Raw genomic sequence first — 26820 nt, forward strand, 5'->3', positions numbered from 1 at the left:
GACCAGTGGTCGGGGAAGATGGGAATTGTAGTCCAAAACATCTGGAGGGCTGAAGTTTGGGGATGCCTGAGCTAGATGCATTTGAGATGCCCACAAGCAGAACATGAAGGCAGTAATGCTCTCACATGCAACTGCTCCACCAACTGCTTAGGAACACGGGGCTTCTGAAATAGCCCTCATCATTGGGACTGAGGGGAAGAGAACTGTAATAGAGCAAGAGGTTCCCGAACTGTGGTCCGCAGATGACTGTCACTTAAGTGGTCCACAGCATGACTGTAAAAATTGAATTGAAAATCATACAGCACCTAGCACTGTTCATTAGAATTACTGCAACAGGAAGAAAAACCATTAAGTAGTTCACCAAGAACCTCAGCAATTTAGAAGTGGTTCAGAAGGGGAGTTGGGGGAACCACTGTAATAGAGTATCCTGGAAGAGGTGAGCTGTCTGGGACACAGTTCAGGACCACTCCATGTTGCACTTCCCATTTGTCATCTGTTTAGGGAAGTTTTTAACGTTTGATGTTTTATCATACTTTTAATATTCTGTTGGGAACCGCCCAGAGCGGCCGGAGAAACCCAGCTAGATGGGCGGGGTAGAAATAATAAATTATTATTATTATTATTATATATTATTATTTTAGCCATTGGATTGACCTGTCCTTTGTGGACTTATATATTCTCTTTTCAAAGCCACCTAGGCTAGTGCCCATTACCACATCTTGCGGCAGCAAATTCCATAAATTTGCTCCCCTTTTGTCTGTTCTGAATCTACCCGATTTTATTAGGCTCCTCTCTGCCCTTCCCCAGAATAATCGCAATAATAAATCCGAATAATGGAGGAAACATATGTGGTTTGTGCCAACTGCGGCAAGACACGTCTGTTGCAAAGTTGGAATAAAAGACTTTTGCCCTTCTTTTCAGGGGCTCTTTGAGCTTGAAGAGCAGTGTCTGCTTCCACCTCAGCCTAGAAAACAGCTGTTTTTTTCTTTCTTTCCCCCCAGTGATGGCCTATCTCTCAGTAACTGAGCCCTCACTGGTTAAACGAGACAGCAGAAGGAGCCAATATTTGTAGCCATGGCAGCCAGCCATTTACAATTACATATGGCCGGGATGGCAGAAGGCTGCTTTCTTGTAAGGAGGTCAGGGCATTTGCGGTATTTTTTTTTTTAAAAAAGTGCCAGCAAGAATACGCAGCACTGTGAAAACTTTTCTGTACATCATGTACAGTAAAAGGGAGAATCGCTCCCTATGGAGAATGTGATCGGCCAAGAGGCATAAACTATTTTTTCCCTCTTAAAAAAGAGAGAGGGAGGGAGAGGGAGGGAGAGGAGAAGCAGTATTGTGTGTAATACCTTAGAGGGAAATAAATTGGTGAAATTATTGTTGGTGCTCCGGGTTTGCTGCCCAGGGCTTCTGATGTTATGTGGCATTCTCCACCCTCCATGCTCTGAAATCTGCCACAGAGGTCTTGCTTTTGTTGCCGTGGCCTTGGGAGAATGCAATGAGCAGGGTTTTCCTGTTGTGATCCCCACGCTGTGGTAGAGCCTTCAGAGGGAAGTCAGTTTGGCCAGGCAGGAGAAAAGGGAAATGAGAAGAATCAAGAGGCTGGAGGCAGAGGAAGGCTGTGGGTCCATAAGGACGAATGGGGCTGTGCCCCACAGAGCTCAGACTGCCTTCTTACAACCGGCCACCAATCCCAGCTTCTCCATTAGGAAACCCTTCATCATCTGGAGATTAGTACAGTTTTGCAGTGGGAGAGAAGACAAGCAGGGGGCATGGCAGATTTATAAAAGGATGCAACACTTTGCAGATAGGGAGAACTAGATGCTGGAGATACTGGGCTCCAGAGTCCTCCAAGTGAACACTGGAGTGTTCTAGAGAGACAAAAAGGAGAACGTATTCACATAATAGTGCATAGGTGAACTGTGGAATTTGCTACCTTGAGATGTAGTGATTGCCACCAAGCTGGACTGCTTGAAAAGAAGTTTGGATAAATTCATTGAGGATATGGCTGCTGATGACTATTAGTCTGGGGAACAGAGGCTGCATGCCACTAAATACAGTTGCTGGGAAAGCAGAAAGCAACCTTAAACTGCATCAGACTGTTATTCCATCCAGCTCCCAGCTGTGGATTGAAGCAGGCACCTTCTGCATCTGAAGAAGCTCCCAGCGTGAACATGAGCAGGAGAGGGCTATCTTCATGGTGGGTTTCCCATCACCATTTGGTTGGTCACTAGGGATAACAGGTTGCTGGACTTTTCACCTGATTCAACAGGGTTCTTCTGATGTTCTCCAGTTCATTGAGGAGTCAGGAAATGATTGCAGGTTGTGCAAGCAGAGAAGGTGGCTGGTTCACTGTTAATTTTCTATTTAAAAACTTTATTACTGGCTGTTGCTCTGTGTGTTTTTGGAATTATTTAAATTTGACTTAGGTTTATCTTAATATTTTATCCTTTTTGCACTGTAGTTTATCTTTTTATTGACTTGCAAGCTACTGTATTGCAAGATTCCCCATGAGGGGATGAACAATGTCCTTGGGTAGAAATTTAACAATGGATCTAACCAGTTATTTGTGAAGGTCAGTAATCTGCTCACACCTCAGTTCCTTATAAATTTCGGTAGTTGGGTTGGAGGGGAAGGGAATGCCAATTATTGCATCATTTTACTTAAAAGGAAAGTGGAATATTCTCTGTACTGCAGCAGAGCCTAACTACTTTCAGGGTGCATATGAACCCTCCTCATCTGTAAAACAAATGTCAACAGATTCTGGTTTCCCTGGGGACTTCTTCAACAGCTTGTTCCTAATTGGGAGGCGAGGATGTCTTCAGGGTATCGGTGGGAGGTGTGGTTTCTCCTAAGATGCCAGCACATTCCGGTTGAAATGGCTAATCAGTATAATCACCACCATTCTTCTCTCTCTCTCTCTCTCTTTAAAAGAAGACCTTTAATGTCTTCTGCACTGATGCTTAATGATGTGAAGATGCAACTAAGTGATTATCTATTAAAATTACCCTCTAGCTGTCTATGCTGCACTTACCTCTTGGTAGGCCATAACTTTGCTCCCTAAGGTCCTGTGCGAACTGCTGTTAAGCAAATTGGCACCCCACTTATGATGGTTAACGAAGGGTGGGTGTGGAAGAGAAGCCCCTCCCCATTGGGGAAAAGGTAAAGGACCCTGAACGGTTAAGTCCAGTCAAAGGCAACTATGGGCTTGCAGCACTCATCTCGCTTTTCAGGCCAAGGGAGCCGGCGTTTGTCCACAGACAGCTTTCCGGGTCATGTGGCCAGCATGACTAAACCTCTTCTGATGCAATGGAACACCGTGATGGAAACCAAAGCACACAGAAATGCCATTTACCTTCCCATCGCAGCGGTACCTATTTATCTTGACATGAGCTGGGACAGAGCAACGGGAGCTCACCCCACCATACGGATTTGAACCACCGAGCTTCTGATCAGCAAGCCCAAGAGGCTCAGTGGTTTAGATCACAGCGCCACCCGCTTCCCTGATAGGGTAGGGCTCCCCTTAAACCGGGTTCTAGAGTCCAGTTCAAACTGGAGCTGGCTTAAGGGGTATCATGAATAGTCTTAATGGGGAACTGTCACGGGATAATCACAGTGGATCATCCTTCTGGGTTTGTTGGGGGTTTCGTTTTCCAGCGCTTCTGCCCCTGTCCGACTGATGGGTTCACGTTTTTAAATGTCGCTAGAAATACATGGCCATGTAGTTGCTACTGCTTCTCATAACGACAAGTCTCCCATAGCTTAGTGGGAAGGTGCCCTGCACAGTCCATCTAACCCAAAATTTCCATTCTTTTGCTTTCCGTGGCCTGGCTTAACCATCGCACATTTCCAAAAACCTTCCAAACGTTTTGAAAATCCTGTGCATATTTACTTGGAAACCATTTAAATTATGCAAACTAAGCAGACCACATTTATTCAGATAACAGAATTTGGAGTTTTAAAAGCAAAACACCCACAGCCCAAGGGAGGGAAGTGCATTGCAGGGTTTGCCATTGTTTGTTTGAGCGGCCGTAACATTTTGGATGCTGTTCATTGGTGAACCCTGACACTGTGAATCTGAAGAACAGAGAGAACTGGATAAAACTGATTCCTCTGACTTTTTTAATTATTATTTTTAATGCATTTTGTTCCCTTCCTTCTAGTTTTAGGGTAGCTTACTGTAATTATATACATAGAAAATACTGCTGTAATAACCTTCTGCACAATCAGCCCTTCACATATTTGCAGCCCGCAGACAAATGATTAGCAAAAATTTAAATAAATTCAATTCTAAATGAGATAAAGTGTTTTTGTAACACATTTAAAGCAGCCAAAGGAGTAGGCGATATGCTTCAAAGTGTGCCTTTGCAACTACTTATTGGGCCAGCTCAGAACATAGGTAGTAAATTGAACCTCCTCTGGGTCTTCGGTATTACACCAGAAATGGATTGCCATGCAAGACAAGCTGGATGTTGCTTCTGTATAATGCCACTCCTTGTTTCCATAGCAAGCTGCCCTCAGAGTATTACTCTCCGGGGCTTCAGGAATCTTAATGTTGCTCTCAGGTGAACTTTCTTGCAACTCTGCCAGGTCTTTCTTGTTTATTTATTTGACTTACTACAACAATGTCTCAAGCAGTTTAGGAAAAGATTAAGAGCCCAAAATGGGTCACTGAAAACCCAAATATATAGAGAATCATGTGGGATGACCCTGATATTGTAAGGTTTTTATTGTTGGTGCAGAGTGACCGGATGTGAATTTATTATTAGGCGGTGGTTGGTTAACTGAGCTGTTAATGGCTGATATTTCTCCTAATTCTTTTCCGTGGGATCTTTGTTTTTTTTTATTTTGTAGCAGGAAGGGTGCCAGTTCAACTGGTTGTTTAACATTTTCTAGATAGACTTGCTCAACCTTTTACTTTCTGTTTCACATACAGGGTCTAACGTTTTGAATTCTTCTTCCGTTCAGGTTAAGACCCTTGATTTCGACACAGCTAGCAAAAAAGCCTGCAACAGAAGAGGTACAGTGTTTTGTTTGAACCTTCTAAAAATCCCAGTACCTGGAGAGTCACCTGAGTCTTTACATTTGCTCTGTAAGCCATTTTCTTCCATCCAGCTGTTCTCTGCTTCTTTCACACTGTGAAAGTGAGTAGGACCTCAGCCAAAAAATCGTCCCAGAATAAAACGAGGTGCCTCTTCTATTCCTCCCCCCCCCACTGTAACTACTGGCTGAACTAAAATACCAAACCAGTGCGTACTGGTAGGTTGCAAAGTGTGTGCAATACACTTTAACTCAACCCCTAGGCATAAATCTCTGAACTCTTGCACCATTCTAAACGTTCGCTAGCTAGATTTGACGGCTTGACGGGTTTTTGCTGTTTCTGAAGTAGGGCAAACAAGCACACACATTCTTTGTGTGAATTTAAAAGCCAAACTTCAGTTCAGTTCAGAAACCAATTCAGGAAGTTCTGCTAAAAGAGGACTTTGACAACTTCACATTTAAAACGATTAAGAACACATGATTCTACCCTCCACCCCCTACAAAAACAGCTTGCGCTCACGTCAAGGGAAATTAAAAAAAAACTGCTTTGTATGCACCCTCATTAGAAAAACCTGCACATTTTTAGAACGGAGACATTCAGGAAATGGACATGATAATTAGCAGAAGGTCACGTTTTAATTAGGGTTGTGCAATTTTTTAAAATAATGGTTCAATTGTAGCTCTTTTAAATTCAGCCATTCCTCTGTGAAAACATTCAAGGCAGATGGAAACTCCTGGCATAACAATTAATATAAATGGGGATGGCGCTTCTACCACTATTACTGCCTTGTCTGTTTCTTTTGATACCTGAATTCCCTGCAGCTGTGTACAGGCGATCTGGGGTTGCATAATTGTCTTGGAAAGCAAGAGCAGAGGTAACATGAAAGGGAAAAGCTCTTATCCTCTTGACCTATTGCTGTTAGGATTATTTGGTGCTGTCCTTGAGGATCTCTGCCTTTCAGCTGGCAGGATGGGATAACTGAAAACCAACTACAGCAAGCTTCCTCAACCTCGGCCCTCCAGATGTTTTTGGCCTACAACTCCCATGATCCCTAGCTAGCAGGACCAGTGGTCCGGGATGATGGGAATTGTAGTCTCAAAACATCTGGAGGGCCGAGGTTAAGGAATCCTGAACTACAACCATATCCTAGCCAACTCCTGCACTAGTTCTTTAGTGTCAGAATAGTTCTGGTTCTGGTTTCAGCTGGGACCTCGTTAATCAAGAGAACTTATCTGCTTCTGCTTTGTTTCACTGTATTTATTATTATTAGAATTATTATTAGAATTATTATTATTAGAAACAGCCTTGAGCCCAGCTTTCGGCTCAGAAATTCTAAGAAACAAAACAAAAAAATCAGTGCAGTTTTGAAAGGTTCTGCCATCTTGATTCGAATGCTGCCTTATTGTATCCAAACATAAACGAAAACCAACTCCTTGATCTCAGGAACCGTCATCCAAAATGAGGTTGCCAAAATGAGGTGTCCAAATGCAGAATGAACAGGCAAACAGCTTTCCAAAATATATAGTAGATGTGTCTCTTGTCTTTTTGAGTGGCTCCATAGGGCAGCTAAGTGACATTAAAGACCAATGGTTGTGTCTAATGCTCGTGCAAGGAGATAAAAAACTATACAGTGGTACCTCGGTTTGTGACCACAATTGGTTCCGGAGAGCCAGTCACTCCCCGAGTTTGTTGCTCCCCGAGGCACGCTTCTGCATGTGCGCGAAGCGCCGATAGAGCACTTCTGTGCATGCGCTGCGGAGATCGCTTCTGTGCATCTGAGCGCCGCGGAACCTGGATGTAAACACTTCTGGGTCCGCGGTGGTTGGAAACCGAAGCGGTCGCTCTCCGAGGCGGTCGCAAACCGAGGTACCACTGTACAACTTTTAGAAGACATCTGAAGGCAGCCCTGTATAGGGATGGTTTTAATGTTTGATGTTTTCTTATGTTGGAAGGCACCCAGAGTAGCTGGGGCAACCAGTCAGATGGGAGCACAGCACATTCCCTGGCAGAACAGTTGCGCAAAAGCCTGCACTGCTAGAAGTCTTGTGAAACTTGCTTTTATTTTCCTGTTTTCTGTACTGTACGTTGTACCTCTCTGTCTCTTTGTAATATCCCCTTGGTGTCAAATGAGAGTTGATGGTCTGGTTGCCAGTTCACTGAGTATCAGCGATGCCTCCACAGCAGATCAAACTGCCTAATTAGGAGTTCAGCCCATTGGTCCAACCTGCCTCTGTTTGCTCTGCTCCATTTGGCAAGAGCTTCAGAAAGTCCCAGGCATGAGTCTTTCCTGCTGGGAAGATCCTCATAAGTCACATGCCAGAGGTTGAATCCATTCCCATCCATCATCTGGCTTCGACTGCCAAGCTTCTGGTTCAACAAACATTTTGAAGTTTTGTTTTATTATGACTTTTTGTATTGGATCAGATTATGTGCTCTTTGTTGTATCTTTTGTTGCTGTAAACCTCCTTGTGTATAGTAATGCAGAAAGGCAGTACAGTCATACCTTGGAAGTCGAATGGAATCCATTCCGGAAGTCCGTTCAACTTCCAAAATTCAAAAACCAAATCGCTGCTTCTGATTGGCTGCAGGAAGCTCCTGCAGCCAATCAGAAGCCACAGAAGCCCCGTCGGACATTCGGGTTCCAAAAGAACGTTTGCAAACTGGAACAATCACTTCCGGGTTTTGCGGCGTTCAGGAGCCAAAATGTCCGAGTTCCAGGGCGTTCGGGGTCCAAGGTACGACTGTATACAAATTAAAAAGGAAAGAGAATGAATTTCAGGGGGCTGGACTACATGACTCTTGGGTGTACCTTCCAACTTTATGATTCTATAATTCTCTGATTCATTCTGCACTTGGAGCAGGTGTTGGACCATTCAGTTGTGGCCCTCCTCCTAATTAAACAGTTGGATGCAAAATTGCACAATGAATTGTTAACTCTTTCTCCAATTGCAGCTGAATGGTACCTAATTCACCGGGCGTTGCGCACATCACTTTGTTTCATTTTGTGCTTACACAATCCTTGCATCTCAGAAGGTTTGGATTAAAGGCAAACCTATTGGGAGAAAACACTTACAATTTCCCCCAAATAGTTTCCCCAAATAGTGTTGCTTTTAAGAGCTTGTGCCTTGTTATGTGCTTATATCCACCTGCAACATCTTCCTCATTCAGTCTTTGGCCGTGCTTTGAACTATCCAAACAACTCTGAATTTGCACAGGAGAACAGGAGCACCCCCCAGAATAGCTCTAAGCTTCTTAACGAGGAGCTTTAATAGGGGGACAATAAGCAATGTGCCAAGCGATTTTCTCTTCCTTTCAGTTGGGGATTTTAAAGGGGAAAGGTGAGAGGCGATGGGTCTAGATTTTTCTTCTTCTTCTTCTTATTGCTTTTCTTATCCTTTGCAGGCAATCTTTCCAAGCACTCAGACAGAGGCCCAAGCAGCTGAGAAGCCAGCAAATGTGTTGGTAGAAACCGGGCCCGTCTCGTACAACCATGAGGAGGAAGTGGAAGAAGAAGAAGTCGAGGAAGAAGAGGAGCATTGCATGAGTGCCCTACAGCTCATGGGGGGAAATGGTAAGTCTTAACTCATCCATTGCAAAGACCCATCCACTTAAAGAAAGGACAAAACCCCTCCTTACCCCAGCAATGGCAGCTCTATACTAATGTTCCAGATACCTGTCTCTCCAGCTGCTGCAGGTAACAGGAGGACAGGTAACAGAAGGACCCCATGGGGTTACCATGGATTTAGGCTGCCAACCTCTACTATTTTCTTCTGTTGTTGTGATGTACACAATGACAGTACTTCCAGGCTTGAATAACGTTCATAAACATTTCTTAGCAAGACAGTCTTTTGGCGGTGGGAGCCATTGAGTCGATTGAATTCAGCATCTACAGACAGAGCTGAGAATACACTCCGAACTTGGGGGTACAGCATTATTGCTGCACGGAAGGTTCTCATTACGGTGTAAATATGTATGTATAGCCAAAGACTTGACACAGAACCCACTAATTGTGGTGCCTGACAGTGTCAAGGGGAGAAGGCTGGTGCTGGAGTGTTGATTATTTACTGCGCCATCGTCTCAACACCCTTAATTTCGCACTGGTGCTGTTTTCAGCTTTTGTGCAAGGTCTATAGAATAATCACAACAGAGTGGTTTGATCTGAGTGGAAAGGGGTCATTCAGACTGCAGGAAACTCTTTCTCCTCTAGCAAATATGATTAGAATTGCACTCCTAGAGAAATATAGCCAGAGAGGTGTGCCTGGGCTGAATGAAGCTGAAAGAATTGTAATGATAATGATTTTGTATATTAAATAGTATCAGTACTAGTAACTGTACAAAATTAGTTAGAGCTCGCTGAATCATTCCCCCTCTACTACTGTAACTGTTTTAAAAACCATTCTAAACATAATTTTGTCTCCCTGTTATGTGAACACTGATAGATTTGCATCACAAATTTGCATTGCGTCACCAAGTGTTCAATTGCACCATGATCCAGGACAGCCAACCATCTCATCTGTGACTCTTAGAGCTATGCAATTCCCTTCCTTTGGAAATTTGTCAGTGGATTTTGAGGCCCTCCTTGTTTTCTCAAACCAGGTAGTTAGTCAGCCTAGGGATGTCAAAAGCCAGCTATCGAAAGCAGAGAAATGTATCGATAAGAAAATCAAGATTAAAGTATACCCCTAGAGATGAACATCTCCAACAAGAGGGGGAGAGAGTTGCATTGTTGCAGGATCCACTAAAGCATTTAGCAAGGATATAGACATATGCTCAGCACATCCATAAAATTGCAACCAATTAAAACCCTGTTTGTAGAAAAAGAAAGAAAAGAAAATGCAGCAGCAGCTACAAATAGAGCTACACTCTTTGGTAATCATTTCTGCATATATTTGAAGAGACAGTGCGGTATAGTGGTTAGTGTATTGGACTGGGGAGATCCAAGTGTGGTAGAGTCTCCTTCTTTGGAGGTCTTTAAGCAGAGGCTTGACAGGCATATGTCAAGAATGCTTTGATGGTGTTTCCTGCTTGGCAGGGGGTTGGACTGGATGGCCCTTGTGGTCTCTTCCAACTCTATGATTCTATGATTCTAAGTTCAGAAGCTTGTCTCTTAGCCTAACTTTCCCAGTGAAGATAGGGAAGAAGGAAGGAAGGAAGGACGGACGCCCATATGTGCCACCCTGAGCTCTTTGAAGGAAGAGCATGATATATGTGTAATAGTATTTGGAGGAAGTTTAATCTGATGCAAGTTGCAAGCCTAAATGTAAAGAGGTTCGAACAAATCAGGTCTAAGCCAGCAGAGGACTAGAGTTGGAGCTGCTTTAATTTGATTTTTAACTGGAAAAGGCAGTTTTTGAAAACTTTAATCTCTCTCTAAGTCTCCCTAAGCTTTTAGAATGGGGGGCAGATTATAATTTAAATGATTTACTGCAGAAGCAGATTCAGCAAGCATGCACGCATCTGTGTTACCATTGACCATTAAGTGTCGCTGAGAAAAGGGTTCCCTGTGTTATCAGGGGGAAAGTGTATGTGAGTGAATATAACAGAATGAGGCAGAGGCAAGACAGGACAGGAGAGCATTGTGAAGGTACCTGAATTGGATGGAAAGAAAGGACAATTCCTCTCTCTCTTGGTGTGGTGTGAGTGAGTGAGAGCAGAAGGTCTCAGATTTTAACTAAGCTAAGCCTTGTATTCAAGCCCTGGCCTGGCAGCCAGAGGTGAGACAGAACTGCACGCAGGTAGCTCCATGCAGTTCCATATGGCTGTAGGGCCAGAGGAGGGAATCCCCTTTCTCTGTAGAAATGAAGCAGGCTGAGGGAGCTAGGGCGGAGCTCTCTGCCAGCTCCTGGCAGGCTAGTAACATTTTTTTTTGGAGACTAGCAACTTTTGGGGGCATGTTCATAAGGCTCTTTTAAGGAACAAATTTCCTGGGGTAGGCTAGTTTAAAACCCAGCTAGCTTTTTTCTCTCTCTCCAGCGAAACCTGCAATTTGCTTACCTCGATGCAGCTAGAAATTACTTGACATTTTGGATGCTACAGAAATTGGCTCACTTGCTCATTTCTGTGACCTACATTTAAGCTCTCTTGTCTTTTTAAAAAGTGTTTCATTGGACTGCTTTTTTGTGTGTGATTTCTTCCTGTGCTTAACCCCCCCCCCCCCCGCATTGTATATTTTCCTAGGAAGGACTATTTCTGTTGTCTTGTCTTCTGGGAGTGGGTGGGGTAGAGGCTAATCTATTAAGGGATCCTCGGTTATCCTGTCTCTTCTGATAATTTTTCTCCCTTTGGCATTTTCAGATTATGGCTGTGAGATGGACGACGACGAAGGATACTAATTCTAATTGCCTCCTAATGGGATCGGTGAAGGACGTTAAGCTGGCGATGTCAACAAACCCTCCTGACTTCCATTGCTTGCTGGTCAGTTTCCATTGACCTGTAGCCTGGCACCGGGGTTTGGCTTTCGAATACTTGAAATGTTTCTGGATCATGTTATGAGAAAGGGACTCAGCGAAGCATCCATTTCAGGGAACAAAGGAGAAGAGGCAAAATGGCTGGCACAACTCGGCGGCGTGGTGTTGGAACTGCCTTGTGGCTGTCCTTGGTTCAGCCACATCTCCGTTAGAACACATATATGACAAGGAGAAAATCATAATAGTGTGCAAAACCTCCAAGTGGAAAAGTTGTGGACATGCACTGTTTACATTGGGGGTGATAAAAGCACACACACCCCGCCCCTCTATAGAAAAAGCCTGACCTTGGCGTAGCTTCTGTGTTTCCATGCTGAAATAAATAACATCAGAGCTGATATGCAAGCTGCCCAGGCAACTCCTCTTGGAAAGCAATCCCAAACACCTGGTTCCCCACCCCCAAATAAATGCAGTGTTACCCTAAGGTTAGAGCGTCATTGGAAAAGTATCTCATAGAGGACAGCAGTGGTACCTTAAGAAGCTTGAAGAAGCAACAAGAGGGTTTGTCAAAGTTGGTTGCTGTATCCCGGTGTAGACTTCAGAGGTGCGGGAAACAGTTTGGACATCTTAGTAAGGGGAGTCTATTCCTGCTCCAAGGAAAACAAGCCAGGCCTTCACTCACCGCTGCTGTAAGATAGGGATAGGGCAAGTGAGGGATTGGCAGGGGAGAAGAGTTCAAGGGGAAGACTTGACACCCCTGCTGCTGACTGTAGGGCATCTCACAAGCTCCTATGCCTCTGTGATGCACTTAAAATTTAAGAGTATGGTGCTACTCACAACTATTGGGGGGCGGGGGGTTGTGCTCACTTTTTGTCCTTCTGGCAGTCTTAGTTGGCTTGGCACAATAGACAGATTTGTCTCCAGTAAGTTTTACTTTGCTTTGTTTTAAGGTAAATAAGCTACTTCCCCCTTCCCCCTGCCCCTAATGTAATGTAATTTAATATTATTTAATGAGGTCGATACAGGCTCAGCCCCATGAGAACCTTGACCAAGCTCTGCTCTCTCGGCACTGTCCAGTAACCTGTCAGAACTTTAAACCTTGTGAACCTGAGGTTAAACCAGACCAATAGTTTCCCACCTCCTCATTTCAGGCCTTGCAGGATTGCAGCCTGAATTTTTACAGCCGTTGCGTTTGACTCCTTTGACTTTCTAGGAGCACAGCATCTATTTGCTCGCTGGTAGCCAAAGGACGCATACCACAGGGGCGGTTTTCATCCCTGTTGCCTGGCAGGCAAGGAGGATGTGCCGAGTTGACTTTGTGGGAAATGGATTCCCCGCCCCATTGAGACAAAAATACACCCAGTTCTCCATGTTGGCCTTGTCCATGCCAAAAGGTCAAGCTGCCTCTTTTCTATGCCATTGCTTGCTTTTACCAGAGCTCCAGGCTGGAATATCCTAGTTAGAGGATAAGACCGAAAGCGATGCTTTTCTGAATTCAGAAGAGCTAGTTCTTGCTCAGCTGGTATTATTGAGATGTACCACTTCGGACTGCAAGTGGGGACTTACATAGTGACCTGCTCAGCCATGCAAGAGCTACAAATCCCTCCATGCAGAAAATTCCCATCATCCCTGTCCATTGGCCATGCTGGCTGGGACCGATGGGAGTTGGAGTCCAATAACTTCTGGAAGGCCCACAGGTCTGGCACCACTGGTTTAGTCGAAAAGGCCCACCATCCCCCACTCTCAGCCTGCGATGTTCCAGCCCAGATGCAGATTTTCCAGCTCTCTGAGAACTAGACTCAAGTCACTGGGAGATGGTAGGACATGGCAGAAGGAGGTGACTCAGATCTCCTGGGGCATCCTGCATTTAATTCTGTGACTGGGATTTATCTGGGCGTTTATCTGAAGTACTAGGTCTGGATCTGTAAAATGGAGATTCTTGCTTCGATAGTACGTGGCCACTTCTGTTTTGGCAGAGATTGCTGTGGCAAGCTCCCTCCTTTAAAAAACAACAACAAAACCCCAAATAATTCTTTTTAGGGACCAGGTACTAGGTGGTGAGCTTGCCAGTATCTCACTATCTGCTTCTTTGTGGTTGGCTGGGTCCATGCAGTTGCCCTGGCATTTGCTGCCTGCTTTTCACGTGGATTATCCGGGCAGCTTGGCATGTCTCCTTGCCAGACTTGCCTCCTTGAGGCCAGGTTTGCATAGCTAGGCTCTGATTTTAGACTACAACTCCCGTCAGTCCCAGCCAACAAGGTTGAGGAAGGCTGAGATTTGGAATCTGGCCAATCCGTATGAAATACCAACTGCAGGAATAGGAGAAGCAGTTTTGGGGGAGATGTTTAATCTTTATTCTCGGGCTTCTATTGGTCTTTTAGCAGTTTGATTTTGAATCCAATAGTATGTCATTGCGGAGGCAAGAGAAGTTTGCCCACTTCTCAGCTGCGAAATGCTTAAGAGGTCCTGTAGGATCAGCGATTTCCCCCCTCCTCCCTCCCCAGTGTGTTACTTTGGCTCAATGAGGGTTTTTTGTTTTGTTGGCTTTTTTAAAGGGTTGGGATTCTGAGGACCAATTTCAGTGTCATGATGGAGATACATGATCTTTAAATTCTTGCAGAGAGCACCTACAAAGGAGGCACAGTTTGGATTGGGCCACAGCACTGGGGGAACTGGATTGAACCATCCCCCAGGTGTTTCCTAATGAAACTCGCCCACCCAAGCTGCTGTTTGTCCTCTTAGGGAAAGCTTATGTATACTTGTAAGTTGTAGCTAAAGTGGGGGCAGGGAGGAAAGGGTTAAAATACCATACACTGCCTGCAGGAATCCCAGTAATTGTATCCACTCCCCAGCGACTGCTATTTTCATTTTGTTGAAAGGATGCTTATCAGGTGCAAAGGCACATCTAACAACCAATCCAGTTTGGCCCTGAGTTCCAGTTCCCATAAATGGGAAAGTTTGCAGGCCTGCTGAGGAGCATTTCACAAGCCACCAGCTCTGCTGCGATCCTTTGCCTTCAGCTGCAGGAGGGCTGAGGTGTGTGTTTTGTCTTGCGGCTGCAGAAAGGTGTCGTTTTAATAAACCTTGGAATGCATAAGAATTTTCAATCCTGCCTCTCACATTTCTAAGTCATGTAATATTACACACAGATTTCTTTTATTTTTCTTTGTTCATTCCTCCTCGGTGTAACTAAGCTCAGGGAATACAAACGGATTAGCAGATGCCACCTTCTGTTTTCATAACTACTTAGGGAAAATGTTAAAATAAAGGCGAGTACACAGTTCACCCTTGTCTGCTACTGTTAACATATCGCAGTGACCTTGGGGGAGGCACTTGGCTGCGTTCCCCTGAAAATAATTCGGAGCTTGCCGTATTCTGCATTCAGATGATGACGAGAGCTCACAGGGTTTCGAGAATGGTTGGTTTTAGATTTGCAAGGTGTGAATCCTGGCTCCCTCCTGCTCCTAGTGTAGCGCACATTTCCTAGGCAGAATCCGCAAACTGTGGCGTTGTGCTTTTTCTACCTTGAAGTCTTTCTAACCTTTTGTCACTTGGCCTCAGTTCACAGACTTGCCAACACTTAGGTGGGTGGAACAGGAACCCTACATGTTCCTGATTGTGCAGATCCAGTATTTGCTGCCGCCGCCGCCTCTCCTAGAAACCTCCACGTGGTCAGATGCTTGCGCAGTCCTGCATAGACGCTGTCTGCACAGTGGAGGAAAGGGGCTAAGCTTGCTCCTCTGCCAGGCAAATGTATAGACTGCATTTTAGAGAACAATTTAGGGCTGGCAAGCTTTGATGGTGACGTGTGTGCACCAATTGCATCTCAATTGTATGTGCTGTTTCATGAGAGCGACTCCCTTCTCCACAGAAAGACTTGGGCGGGAGCTGTGTAGCATCGTCTTAAAAAGTGACCTCCATATTAGTTCTCGCTGTACTGTTTGCCTTGCCTCTGGATTGCGTGGGAGTTTATCGCCTCTTGCTGTTTTTATGTATCACTCCTTGCATAGTGCCGCTTGTCGCTCTCGTCTTAACAAGGCCAACACATTTGGTGCGGGGCAGTGCCAGCGAATCGAAACAATCTGCAAGCATCTTGAAGGGTCCTTACAGCCCGCATCTTGAGCCACAGCCTGCCGTCTCCCCTCCTCACCCCCCAGACAAATTGTAATATCTGTTGTAAATATTTTTTTAAAAAGTCATCTTTTATTATGTGTTCTTGTCTTCCCTTGCAGGCTTTTTTGTTTTGTTTCTTAAGACTGCTCCTGTGTGACTTGGACAGCAGTGTACAAAATACCCAGTGTATATCCTTATTTTGTGTCTACAAAGCAAAAGTGTTTTAAAACATTTAAGGGTGTGTGTATGTTTTCTTTGAAAGTGTGTGTTTCCCCCCTTCCTGAACAATGCATAAGCCAACACTCTCTTTCCACTCTCTCAACTTGGCACACGCACCGTTCTAATCTGATGCTGATAACTGAGTAAATGAGACCCAGAGACATTTCAGAACCATTCACATATATCAAAGCAGGACTTCTGCAGCCTAGTGGTTGGGATCAATGGGACAGCTGGAAAGAGGGGTTCAAAGGTTCAGTTTGGGGCCTGCTTCGCAACCGATGTTGCCCCATGGCAGTCTTCCACATTACTGTTACATCGCTCCCTCTGTACTTTTCTTACCCACATTTATCTTCTGGCTTTCGTTTGGTTCCTACTGCGACAGTATTCCAGCACTTGGGAAGCATGGGAAATGTGTATTTCCTATGGACCCTGTTGCTGCTGTAGGAACCATGGGCCTCACAGACACCCTGCTATGGGGCCTTCCTGTTGCTAATTTGGGGGAGAGGGGAGGCAGTGGGGGTTTCCCACAGGGCATTAAGACTCTGCCACACTCATTCTGATGTCGGCAAGAGAGCAATAGAGCCCACTCTTCAAAGAGAGCTTCCTGAAAAAACAAACATTCTTGCTTCTGCTGTTGCCCTCCTCACTCTGGCCACACCCTTCCAGCGCAGCTCTTAGAGGTGCCTTACTTTCATAGGGAGAGGACCAAGGGCCAGATAGAGACATGGAGGGCAACATTTGGCAGCAAGGCTGGTGTTCCTCATTCCTTATTTAGGCCAGCATTGCCTTTGGAGGGCGGCCTCTCCCCAGGAACTTGGGCAGAAATCATTCCCAGGCTTCCTTGCTGGAGACACCAGGAGTCTTGTGTCCTCTTGCACGCAGAGCATGATACCTTCTGCAAGTGAGCAAATGCCCCTAATTCTGATCCTCTGCATTCTCGCCCCTTTACCTTTACCTTTATGCCACTGCACATATCCAAAGGAATCTCCAAGAGGCATACAAACTTCCTTAAATAATCAAATTGTATATTGCAAATGAGAATCAGATACAAAAACACGTAACGAACCACATTGAAAATGACATAATTTAAACAAGAAAACGACACATTCTGTGAAACGTTTTTTTGAAAAATACGAAGTATAAATTCCATATATAAACATGAGTGTCCGGAGCGAACCGGCAGTAAATCACACAGTTCAAGTTGGAGTTAACTCTCTATTAGCAAAAACCTGACCGACACGGGATTGTCAGGCCTAATGAGTACGACAACTCGTCTGGCCCCCATAAAGCAGTTGCTGAGACTGAGCTTCATGAACAAAAGCAGAGATGCATTTAGGAATTAGGAGATGTTCAAAGGGCCCCAAATCTTCTGCCTCTTTAATTTGCAATGGGGAAGAATATCACCGAGTTTCAAGGGAAGAAATAGCAGGTTGCTGCCATGCTGCCTGTCTCCGATGCAATGCCACCCACCTTTAGTGTATGTTTCGTGACGGAATGCAACATTAAAGCTTTAATAAAGCTGTTATTAGCTGGCAGATGGTTCTGAGAGTCTTTTTAAATGTAGCAACGAAGGAAACACTGGAGGCTTTTCAAGCTACACTTCAGTAGATTGTGAATTACCACATTCTAAAAGGATCCCCTCTGCACATTTTGCTTGTGTCACCAGGGTGCAATCCTTTAGCTCCCCTACCCCCCCTTTTTTAAACCATGGGATTATATCTGCAGAAATGGAACATGTAGCAAAGAAGGAACCTCCCCTCTCCTAACGCTCAATACTTATGCCATGATTTAAATGAAAACAGTGCTTATGTGGTTGTTGCAGGTTGGGGAGGGGGAGAACAGTGAATATATTGCAGAGAGATTTCCAGTGCAATCGTGCACATGTTTACTCAGAGGCAAGTCTCTCTCTCTTTTAAATATTAAAATAAACTTTATTAGAATTCAAATCATAACAAAACAAATAAAAACCAATCAAACAACTCAAAACATCAACAAATCCTACAAATCGTTATAACTCTTTGTTTACAAATAATGATTAAAAACCCCAAATAATATCCAATACACAAATAATCCCTTTACTCATAATTAAGTCAAATAAAGTCAAATAAAACCACTCATATATACAATAAACATATCAAACAAATAAACTTATCCTCTCCTTCCATAAACTTCCTCTTGTCCTCATCTTGGTCTCATTAATTTTAGCTGATTACTGCTTCCCTCAGCCTGATAGATTTCCCTGATAGTTCTTCTTGTCTTTGTAGTCCTCACAGTACAGAGCTTTAAAAATAGATCCAGGATTTTAATGTAGGGCATTTTGGCTTCATGTAGTTCCCAAATTTCCCCCAATTTTGCTCAAATTTCCCTTTCTGACTGTAGATCTTTTTTGGGGGGAGTAAACTGCTTTGAGGTTTCATCACAATCAAGTGGTATATATCTATACAGTGGTACCTCTACTTATGAATAACTCTACTTACGGATGTTTCTACTTACGAATGAAGCTCCGTCTGCCATCTTGGATGCGGTTTAGATAGGATTTTTTCTACTTGCGAATTTTTAGATAGGGTTGCTTTGACTTACGAATTTTTTCTCCCAATGCATTCCTATGGGATTCGACTTACAATTTTTTTTTGACTTACGAATGTGCGTTCGGAATGCATTAAATTCGTAAGTAGAGGTACCACTGTATTGCTAAATGAATACATTTTGCATATGACTGGAGTTTAATTTGAAGGGGCGCTGAAATTCCTGGGTACAAATTGTATGCCACAAACTGTCTTGCGGTACCTTACAGAGTTGAAAGTTGGATGCAGACCAAGTTCATAGCTGCCAAGTTTTCCCTTTTCTCGCGAGGAAGCCTATTCAGCATAAGGGAAAATCCCTTAAAAAAGGGGATAACTTGGCAGCTATGACCAAGTTCGTTTCACGTCGCTCCCATGGACTCTGAGCAGAAGAACCTAAGGCCATCCCTCCTGAATTAGGTCAAGGGCCCATCTAGTCCAGCATCCTGTTCTTCACCATGGTCGACCAGCTGTTGATGAGAACCCCGCAGGTTGGACACAGGCACAGCAGCACTCTCCCCTTCTGTGGTTCCCTGCAACTGGTTTTCAGAAGCATTGCTGCATCCAACAATGGAGGGAGAGCATAACCACCATGACCAGTAGCCTCCAATAGTCACCCCCTCCATGAATTTGTCAAATCCTCTTTTAAAGCCATTCAGGTTGCCTCCAGTGAGGGGGAGCCCACCACCACATTCCCATGTCCTGTCTGCTGCATGTCACTGATGTCCACCTCTTGCTTAGATTACTGCAACACGTTTTTTCTTCTCTCTTTGGCAACCACTCATAGCCAAGTAAGATTGTCTTCCATAAACATGTTTTTAACAATGAGTCCATAAGTGACTCAATTCTGGATCCACACGTCCTTCCACAGTGGGGACATTGGTTTCCGGGCGGGAGTTGAACACTGTGTGGATTTGCCAAGCGTGCCTTCCTCTTAGCACGTTTCTCCCTTGCGTCCTGAGATCGAGTGTCTTCAAAGCCCATGACACCTTTGGTAAAGGCTGTTCTCCAACTGGAGCGCTCGCAGGCCAGTGTTCCCCAGTTGTCAGTGTTTATACTACATTTTTTAATATTTGCCTTGAGACAGCCTTTAAACCTCTTTTGTTGACCACCAGCATTACGCTTTCCGTTTTTAAGTTCGGAAAAGAGTAGTTGCTTTGGAAGACGATCATCAGGCATCTGCACAACATGACCAGTCCAGCAAAGTTGATGTTGAAGAATCCTTGCTTCAACACTGGTGATCTTTGCTTCTTCCAATACACTGATATTAGTTCGCCTGTCTTCCCAAGTGATGTGTAAAAAATTTCAGAGACACTGTTGATGGAATCTTTCAAGGAGTTGGAGATGGCGTTTATAAGTGGTCCATGTTTTACAAGCATACAGTAAGGTAATAGCTTTGTAAACAAGCATTTTGGTTTCCCTGCGAATGTCCCGGTCCTCAAACACTCTGCACTTCAATAGGGAGAAAGCTGCACTCTCAGAGCTCAGGCAATGCTGGATTTCGGCATCAATACGTGGGGCTGACTCTGAAGACAGTTCGGAAACTTCATCTGGTGCAGAATTCAGTGGCCAGGTTGCTCACCGGGGTAAGACGGCTTAAGCATCCTGGTTCAACCGCACGGGTTGCCAATGAGCTCCCAGGCCCAAATCAAAGTGCTGGTTTTGACCCATAAAGCCTTAAGTGTCTCAGGACCACAATGCCTCAAGGACTGCCTCTCCCCATATGAACCTACCTGGACCCTAAGATCAACATGAGGTCTGGAGGGTGGCAGCACAAGAACGGGCCTTTTCTGTGGTGGCCCCCCATTTGTGGAATGTTCTCCCCAGGGAGGTTCACCTGGCATCTTCATTATACACCATTAAGGTGCCAGGCAAAAATGTTCCTCTTCAGGCACTTGGCTGATTAGCCAATCTATAGCCTTTTAACTGGGGGGTTATTGTTTTGTTTGTTATTATGGCATGTATTTTTGTAAATACACCCTGTGATCATCGTGAGTAACCCACCTGTGCATTCTCATATTTTCTGGATCCGGACCATTGTCTTTCTTTTAACATGTCGTGCACTTTTCAAGCTGAGAGTTTCTCACTCCCCAGCCCCCCCGCCATCCTTTCCCTCCCCGCGTTCCTGTTTTACATTTGTAATATGTCATGAATCTGAAATGTAGTCTGAACTGTTATCCTGCCTGCGAAATGTAATTTGATTCTTTCCCCCCTCTTAGTGTTTGATGAGAATCCTTTGTGTTTTCATGCTTTAATACAATCTGGCACATAATTACAAATGACTCACCGATAATCTCAGTCATGGAGCTCTCTGAAATTAGATGATAATTTAGCCTGGAATTCGTGTAGCAAGAGCGAAGAGAAGACGATTTATAATTATTCCAATCAAGAGATTCTCTCTGCCCCCCCCACCCGCCACTTGTCCTCCCCTCCTTCCGCGGAGCTGCTCTGAAAATGGCTAGGGGCCAAAAGTCTTTAGACCTCTTTTGCCCCTCGCTGCCTCCCAGACAAACACGAATGATCGCTGTACGTTTTCATCAGTGTAGAAATGCCTGTAATTGCAGCTGACAAAGTGTGTGTGTGTGTGTGTGTGTGTGTGTGTGTGTGTGTTTTGTGTGTGCATGTAGAAATCTTCACCATCCCAGACCAGGGACCAGACCATTTTTGATGGCACAAGAAACAAGGACAAGTGGGCCAAATTTCAGTCCATCCAAACTGTGAGACTTTCCAGCCATACCTTTGGTCTCCATATGATGTTGGACTACAACTCCCATAAACCCCAGCCAGTTTAGCCCATGGTTAGGGATGATGGGAACTGTGGTCCCACCATATTCTGGGATCCCAAGCTTGAGGAACACTGCTCTAAGGAACCTTTCACACATTGCAAGGCAGCAAACCTGAGTCTTCCACAGATTGCTACCAGTTTTTAAGCTTCTGATCAAGGGCTGCTGGGATAGCTCGGCCAGTAAAGCATGAGACTCTTAATCTCAGGGTTGTGGGTTTGAGACCCATGTTGGGCAAAATATTCCTGCATTGCATGGGGTTGGACTAGATGGTTTTCATGGTCCCTTCCAACCCTACAAAATTATATGATATTAATGATATATAATTATAGAATCATGGAATAGTAGAGTTGGAAGGCATTATGAGGATCATCTAGTCCAGTGTCCGCCCCCCCCCAAAAAAAACATGGGTTTCCAGCTGTTTTTTGAACTACAATTCCCATCACCCCTGACCACTGGCTAGGGATGATGGGAGTTGTAGTAAAAAAAAAACAGCTGTAGACCTAAGTTTGGGAAACACTGATCTAGTCCAACCCCCTGCAATGCAGGAATCTTTCACCCAACGAGGGACTCAAACTCATGACCCTATGATGAAGAGTCTCATGCTCTACTGACAGAGCTATCCCACAGAGATAAATAAGTTGGGCAGGAAGAGTGCTGGGGCAACTGAGATGCAAATGGCCTTCTAGCCTAAAACTCTGAAGGGCACCAAGCTGGACTACAGATTTACCTTTAAAGAAAAGAGGTGTGTGCAAGGACCCCAAAGGTCATCTAGTCCAACCCCTTGCAATGCAGGAATCTCAGCTAAAGCAACCATGGTAGATAGCTATCCAACCTCTGCTTAAAAACCTCCAAGGAAGGAGAGCCCACCACCTCCAGCCAAAATAGAGAGATTTAGGCTGAAATATCCTCTCTAGGGGACTGCCATGGCCTTCACAATACCCTTTTCACTTTTGGGATCCTTTGATGACAAAGCAGGGTCTCTCCCCCCCACCCCGCATCCCCGTGCAAGCATGAAAGCAAATTGTTTTTGCTATGCCCGGAGGGTTCGTGTGGCAAGCGAATGGTCTGTGGGACTCGGCTTGTCAGACCGATTCATCACGAATGCCGCTGTTCAAAGGAAGTCCATATCAGCTCTGCGGTCTTGTCTGATGGAACAACAAGCAGACGCAGCAGGTCAAAGTCAGTTCTGCCAGTCCTTCGAGGACTCGAAAGGCTGCCGTTGAGATAACAAGGATCCGCTTGGCTGATGAGCCAGCCAACTTCAGCTGTTATCTTCAAAGTGAAGACAGGCGGGGAAGGAAACACTTCAATCCCTTGCAGGACAGAAATGGTTGCTGTTCCGGTCCATCTTGAACTAATCCCATACGGAGGTTGGATCTGGTGTGCCTCCACTCAGTTCTGGCCAAAAGAGGGAACTGTACTGAAACCAAGTCAAGGAAGCCTTAGACCAGGGGTCCCCAAACTAAGGCCCGGGGGCCAGATGTGGCCCAAATGCCTTCTAAATCTGGCCCGCAGATGGTCTGGGAATCAGCATGTTTTTACATGAGTAGAATGTGTCCTTTTATTTAAAATGCATCTCTGGGTTATTTGTGGGGCTTGCCTGGTGTTTTTACATGAGTAGAATGTGTCCTTTATTTAAAATGCATCTCTGGGTTATTTGTGGGGCATAGGAATTCATTCATATTTTTTTTCCAAAATATAGTCTGGCCCCCCACAAGGTCTGAGGGACAGTGGACCGGCCCCCTGCTGAAAAAGTTTGCTGACCCCTGCCTTAGACCGATAGGCTAAAGCAGATCAGGTGATCCCCATTAAAATATCCAGATCAGGTGATGTTCCTCGATTTGTATTGCATAGATACCAAAGGTCTACGACAGGGATCCCCAAACTAAGGCCCGGGGGCCGGATGCGGCCCAATCGCCTTCTAAATCCGGCCCACGGACGGTCCAGGAATCAGCATGTTTTTACATGAGTAGAATGTGTGCTTTTATTTAAAATGCATCTCTGGGTTATTTGTGGGGCATAGGAATTCGTTCATTTCCCCCCAAAAAATATAGTCCGACCCCCCACAAGGTCTGGGGGACAGTGGACTGGCCCCCTGCTGAAAAAGTTTGCTGACCCCTGGTCTACAAGCATCCTGTTTGCCACAGGGACCAACCAGGTATCTATGTGTCTCCTTCCAAACGGTCACTATTTTCTGGTGAGATTCCATCACATGCCGGTAAATTCAGGTTACACAAATAAAATTGCTTTAGGGGTCTTGTGCAACAAAGCCATTTCCCACAAAGAGTGGCTGGGAAAACCTTTTATAAATAAAAAGGTTTTTGTTGTTGTTGTTGTTGTTGTTGTTGTTGTTGTTGTTGTTGTTGTTGTTGTTGTTGTTGTTGTAATATCAGGTATAATAAGATGAGTCTGCTGGATCAGGCCAGCTGCCCATCTAGTCGGCCCAGTCCTGCCGTGAATTTTATGGCATTCAGCGTCAATCCATGCCCGTGTTCTTCACAATGTGCATAAATTTATGCCCTTAAATCACGTCCTCCTTTATTCATCTTTGCTCTAAACTACCCCCCCCCGCAATGTTTTGACCTTTCCTCATTGTGGGGTTGCTCCCCTTCCAGAGAAAAGCATCTGTTTCTGCCTCCGATTTTCCTGCGAGGAGGGCTCCTTGCCGAACGGGTGTTGTGAAGATTCTCCGGCTGATATTTATAAAGCCCTTTGACGGTGAAGAGTCAGCTGTACAGTAAATGTACTATTATCTTATTAGTCATGCAGCCTAATTATCTTGACTCGAGAGTTGCGTTATGAGAAACAGAAAGCTGAGGCAGTTTGATCAAGAGCTTTTTGAGGAGTGCTCCTCATTAGCCCAATAAAGGGCCTCCTCTCTTTTCATCAGGCGGCATGAAGGCTCCCAGGAAAACGCTTGCAGTCCCGTGGATTGCAGGAATTGTATGCGTAGCCCAAAGTTACATTGGCAACTTCAAGGCTTGGTTACTGGAATGCGTTTTACGTGCGACTGGTTGCCGATTTGCTAATTCACAAAGGCCTGGACAACTTGAGTCCAAAGTCCCTTAAGGACCGCCTTTTCCTTATGTTACGCCTTGACCCCCCCCCCAAGATCCTCTGATGGGGTGTTTTTGTGGTTCCCCATACCCCTGAGGTCCGGCAGGCCTTCACTAGCATCTGAGCCCTCAGAGTGGCTGGCTCTGCCCTGTGAAACTCCCTGCCACTATTTTTTTTAAAAAATAATTTTTATTAAATTTTCCAAATGAACAACACCAAACAACAACAAATAACAACAACAACAAACAATTTTTATTTATTTTTATTTTGCATTTTATCTTATATTCACCTATCTCAGTTCATTTTACTCTGCCGAGCTTTGACTTCCCTCCCTCCCATCATTCGGTTTTCTTTCCCACTCTTATCTCGCAGATCCTTTTAATCCAATTAAAACCAATTCGTAGGATTTATTTCAGTCCTGCAAGTGTCTTTAAACTTCTACAGTTCTTCTCCATATAGTCCACGAATTTACTCCATTCCCTTTGGAACTTTGTCTCTCCCTGGTTACGGATCCCGCAGGTCAACTTTGCTAACTCTGCATAGTCAATCATTTTTGTCTGCCACAATCGTCCTCAGTCGTCCTCAATTTGTCCTCAATCGTCGGTATCTCCTGTAATTTCCATTTTGGGGCTAGTAAAGTCCTTGCCGCGGTTGTGGCAGAAACTCCCTGCCACTAAATGTTCGGCAGGATCCACTCCTGTCTTCTTTTAAACATCTTCTGAAAACTGCCTTCCTTAGATGGGCCTTTGCGGTATGAATTTCTCTCTCCAACCAGCCAGTTATGCATGTTGTATTCCACCTTGATATACTCTTCTGAAAATGCGGATTATAAATACTGTTATAGATTTCTGGGGACCCCCCCCCCAAAACCCTAGAAGTTAATAAATGGTAAGATTTTGATTGACTGGGATAGGGATGAAAGTAAAGGTAAAGGGGCCCCTAACCATCAGGTCCAGTCGTGTCCGACTCTGGGGTTATGGCGCTCATCTCACTCTATAAGCCGAGGGAGCCGGCGTTTGTCCGCAGACAACATGACAAAGCTGCTTCTGGCGAACCAGAGCAGCGCACGGAAACACTGTTTACCTTCCCACCGGAGCGGTCCCTATTTATCTACTTGCACTTTGATGTGCTTTGGAACTGCTAGGTGGGCAGGAGCTGGGACCGAACAACAGGAGCTCACCCCGTTGCAGGGATTCGAACCGCTGACCTTCTGATCAGCAAGCCCTAGACTCTGTGGTTTAACCCACAGCGCCACCTGGGTCCCCAGGGATGAAAGTACCATCTGCCAAACTGTGCCAGACAAGGAATCCCTGGGTTGGCTTATTATGCAAACCTTCCAACTCTACTATTCCAAGATTATATAATTGTAAGTAGTAAGTAGTAGTAGCAAACCAGCCTGGCTGGCCAAAAAAAGAGTAAATGAAGTCAAGCCTACCTCACAGGTTCTAGTTACAGGTAGGTAGCCGTGTTGGTCTGACGTAGTCGAAACATAATAAAAATAATAAAAAATAAAAAAATATTTTAAAACTTTATTTTGTTTCGACTACCTCACAGGGTTGCTGTGAGGGTAAAATGTGGACATCACCATGAACTTGAATGAAAGGTGGGATATAAATGCAAGGCACAGATATATAGATAAAATCGACAGTTGAAAAAGCAAATGTACATAATAAAATTGCCTGTCTGGGGCAGGTGTGCCTGAACAAAAATGTTTTTATCAGGTGTTGAAAGCAGCAAAATGAAGGTGTCAGCTTGCTATCAATAGGCAGGGAGTTCCAGAGAAATAGGTGCTGCCACACTAAGTGTGGGATAACATTGGGTACTGTTTATTCTGGGATGTCTCTTTTCACACATGCACGTGTCCATTAATGGGACTTGATTTTAAGATGGAATGCTCCAATCTGATTAGCTCTGGGCATTTTATGTATAAACGTGTAGATATCAGCTCAGGGCCTTTGAGATGAGGTGACTTAGAAACATTAACATGAACCGGGAGTGCGCAAGGCCTGGATTCAGGCTCATCTCTGCCTCTCCGCAGTGCCCTCTCGCGCAGTGCCATCTCTTCGGGGCTCTTCATCCGCCCCCCATTTTGCCCCTGCCTCTCTGCCCCGCCTGTGACCTCACCCTGTGAGCCCTTATCTCCTCCTGTCTCCAAGGCTCAGTGGCAGATAAGAGGAACAAAAGGGTTGAGACGGAGAGGAAAGGCAGGCCCCATCAATTGCCGAGGTGACGTATCACCAGACCGCAAGCCAGCCCACCCTCCGGGGCAAAAGAGAGGAGACCCAGCAGACCCTGCTTAGAAACGGTCCAGTCGTTTTGCCTAAAGGGACAAGCGCTTTCCTCAGAAAATCCCCGTCAGACGGCAAAGGAAACAGGACAGCGGAAGCAGACGGTGAAGCTGAAGAACGTGGCTAAGGAATGCGGCTGAGGGGGGTGCCGGCCAGGCGGTGAGGCTGCTCTGGGCACCCCACACAGGTTGTGCATGACCCACAACTTCCCCAAGCTGCAAGATCCAAGGAATTGGATGCTTCTGTGGAAGCTGCTTGGCAGGGCCAGCTCTGGGCTTCAGGGGCCTGTTTGCCAAAGTAGACCCCCTCCTGGCTCAGGTGGGCCCTGGCCGTGGTGACAGAACTCTC

The 26820-nt window shown here is 45.1% G+C and overlaps 1 protein-coding gene across 1 annotated transcript in view; it reads left to right on the forward strand.

Annotated features, from left to right (window-relative positions):
• BRF1 (BRF1 RNA polymerase III transcription initiation factor subunit) overlaps positions 1 to 14733 on the forward strand; it is a 202258-nt gene extending 187525 nt beyond the window's left edge. Inside the window, exons 16-18 of the mRNA XM_035104684.2 lie at positions 4972 to 5023; positions 8447 to 8615; positions 11339 to 14733. Of these exons, the coding sequence (XP_034960575.2) occupies positions 4972 to 5023; positions 8447 to 8615; positions 11339 to 11376 (259 nt within the window). The 3' untranslated portion in view covers positions 11377 to 14733. The remainder of the gene's footprint in view (positions 1 to 4971; positions 5024 to 8446; positions 8616 to 11338) is intronic.
• The last annotated feature ends 12087 nt before the right edge of the window (positions 14734 to 26820 follow it).

This window comes from Zootoca vivipara, chromosome 1 (assembly GCF_963506605.1).
Source record: "Zootoca vivipara chromosome 1, rZooViv1.1, whole genome shotgun sequence".
Lineage (NCBI taxonomy): Eukaryota > Metazoa > Chordata > Lepidosauria > Squamata > Lacertidae > Zootoca > Zootoca vivipara.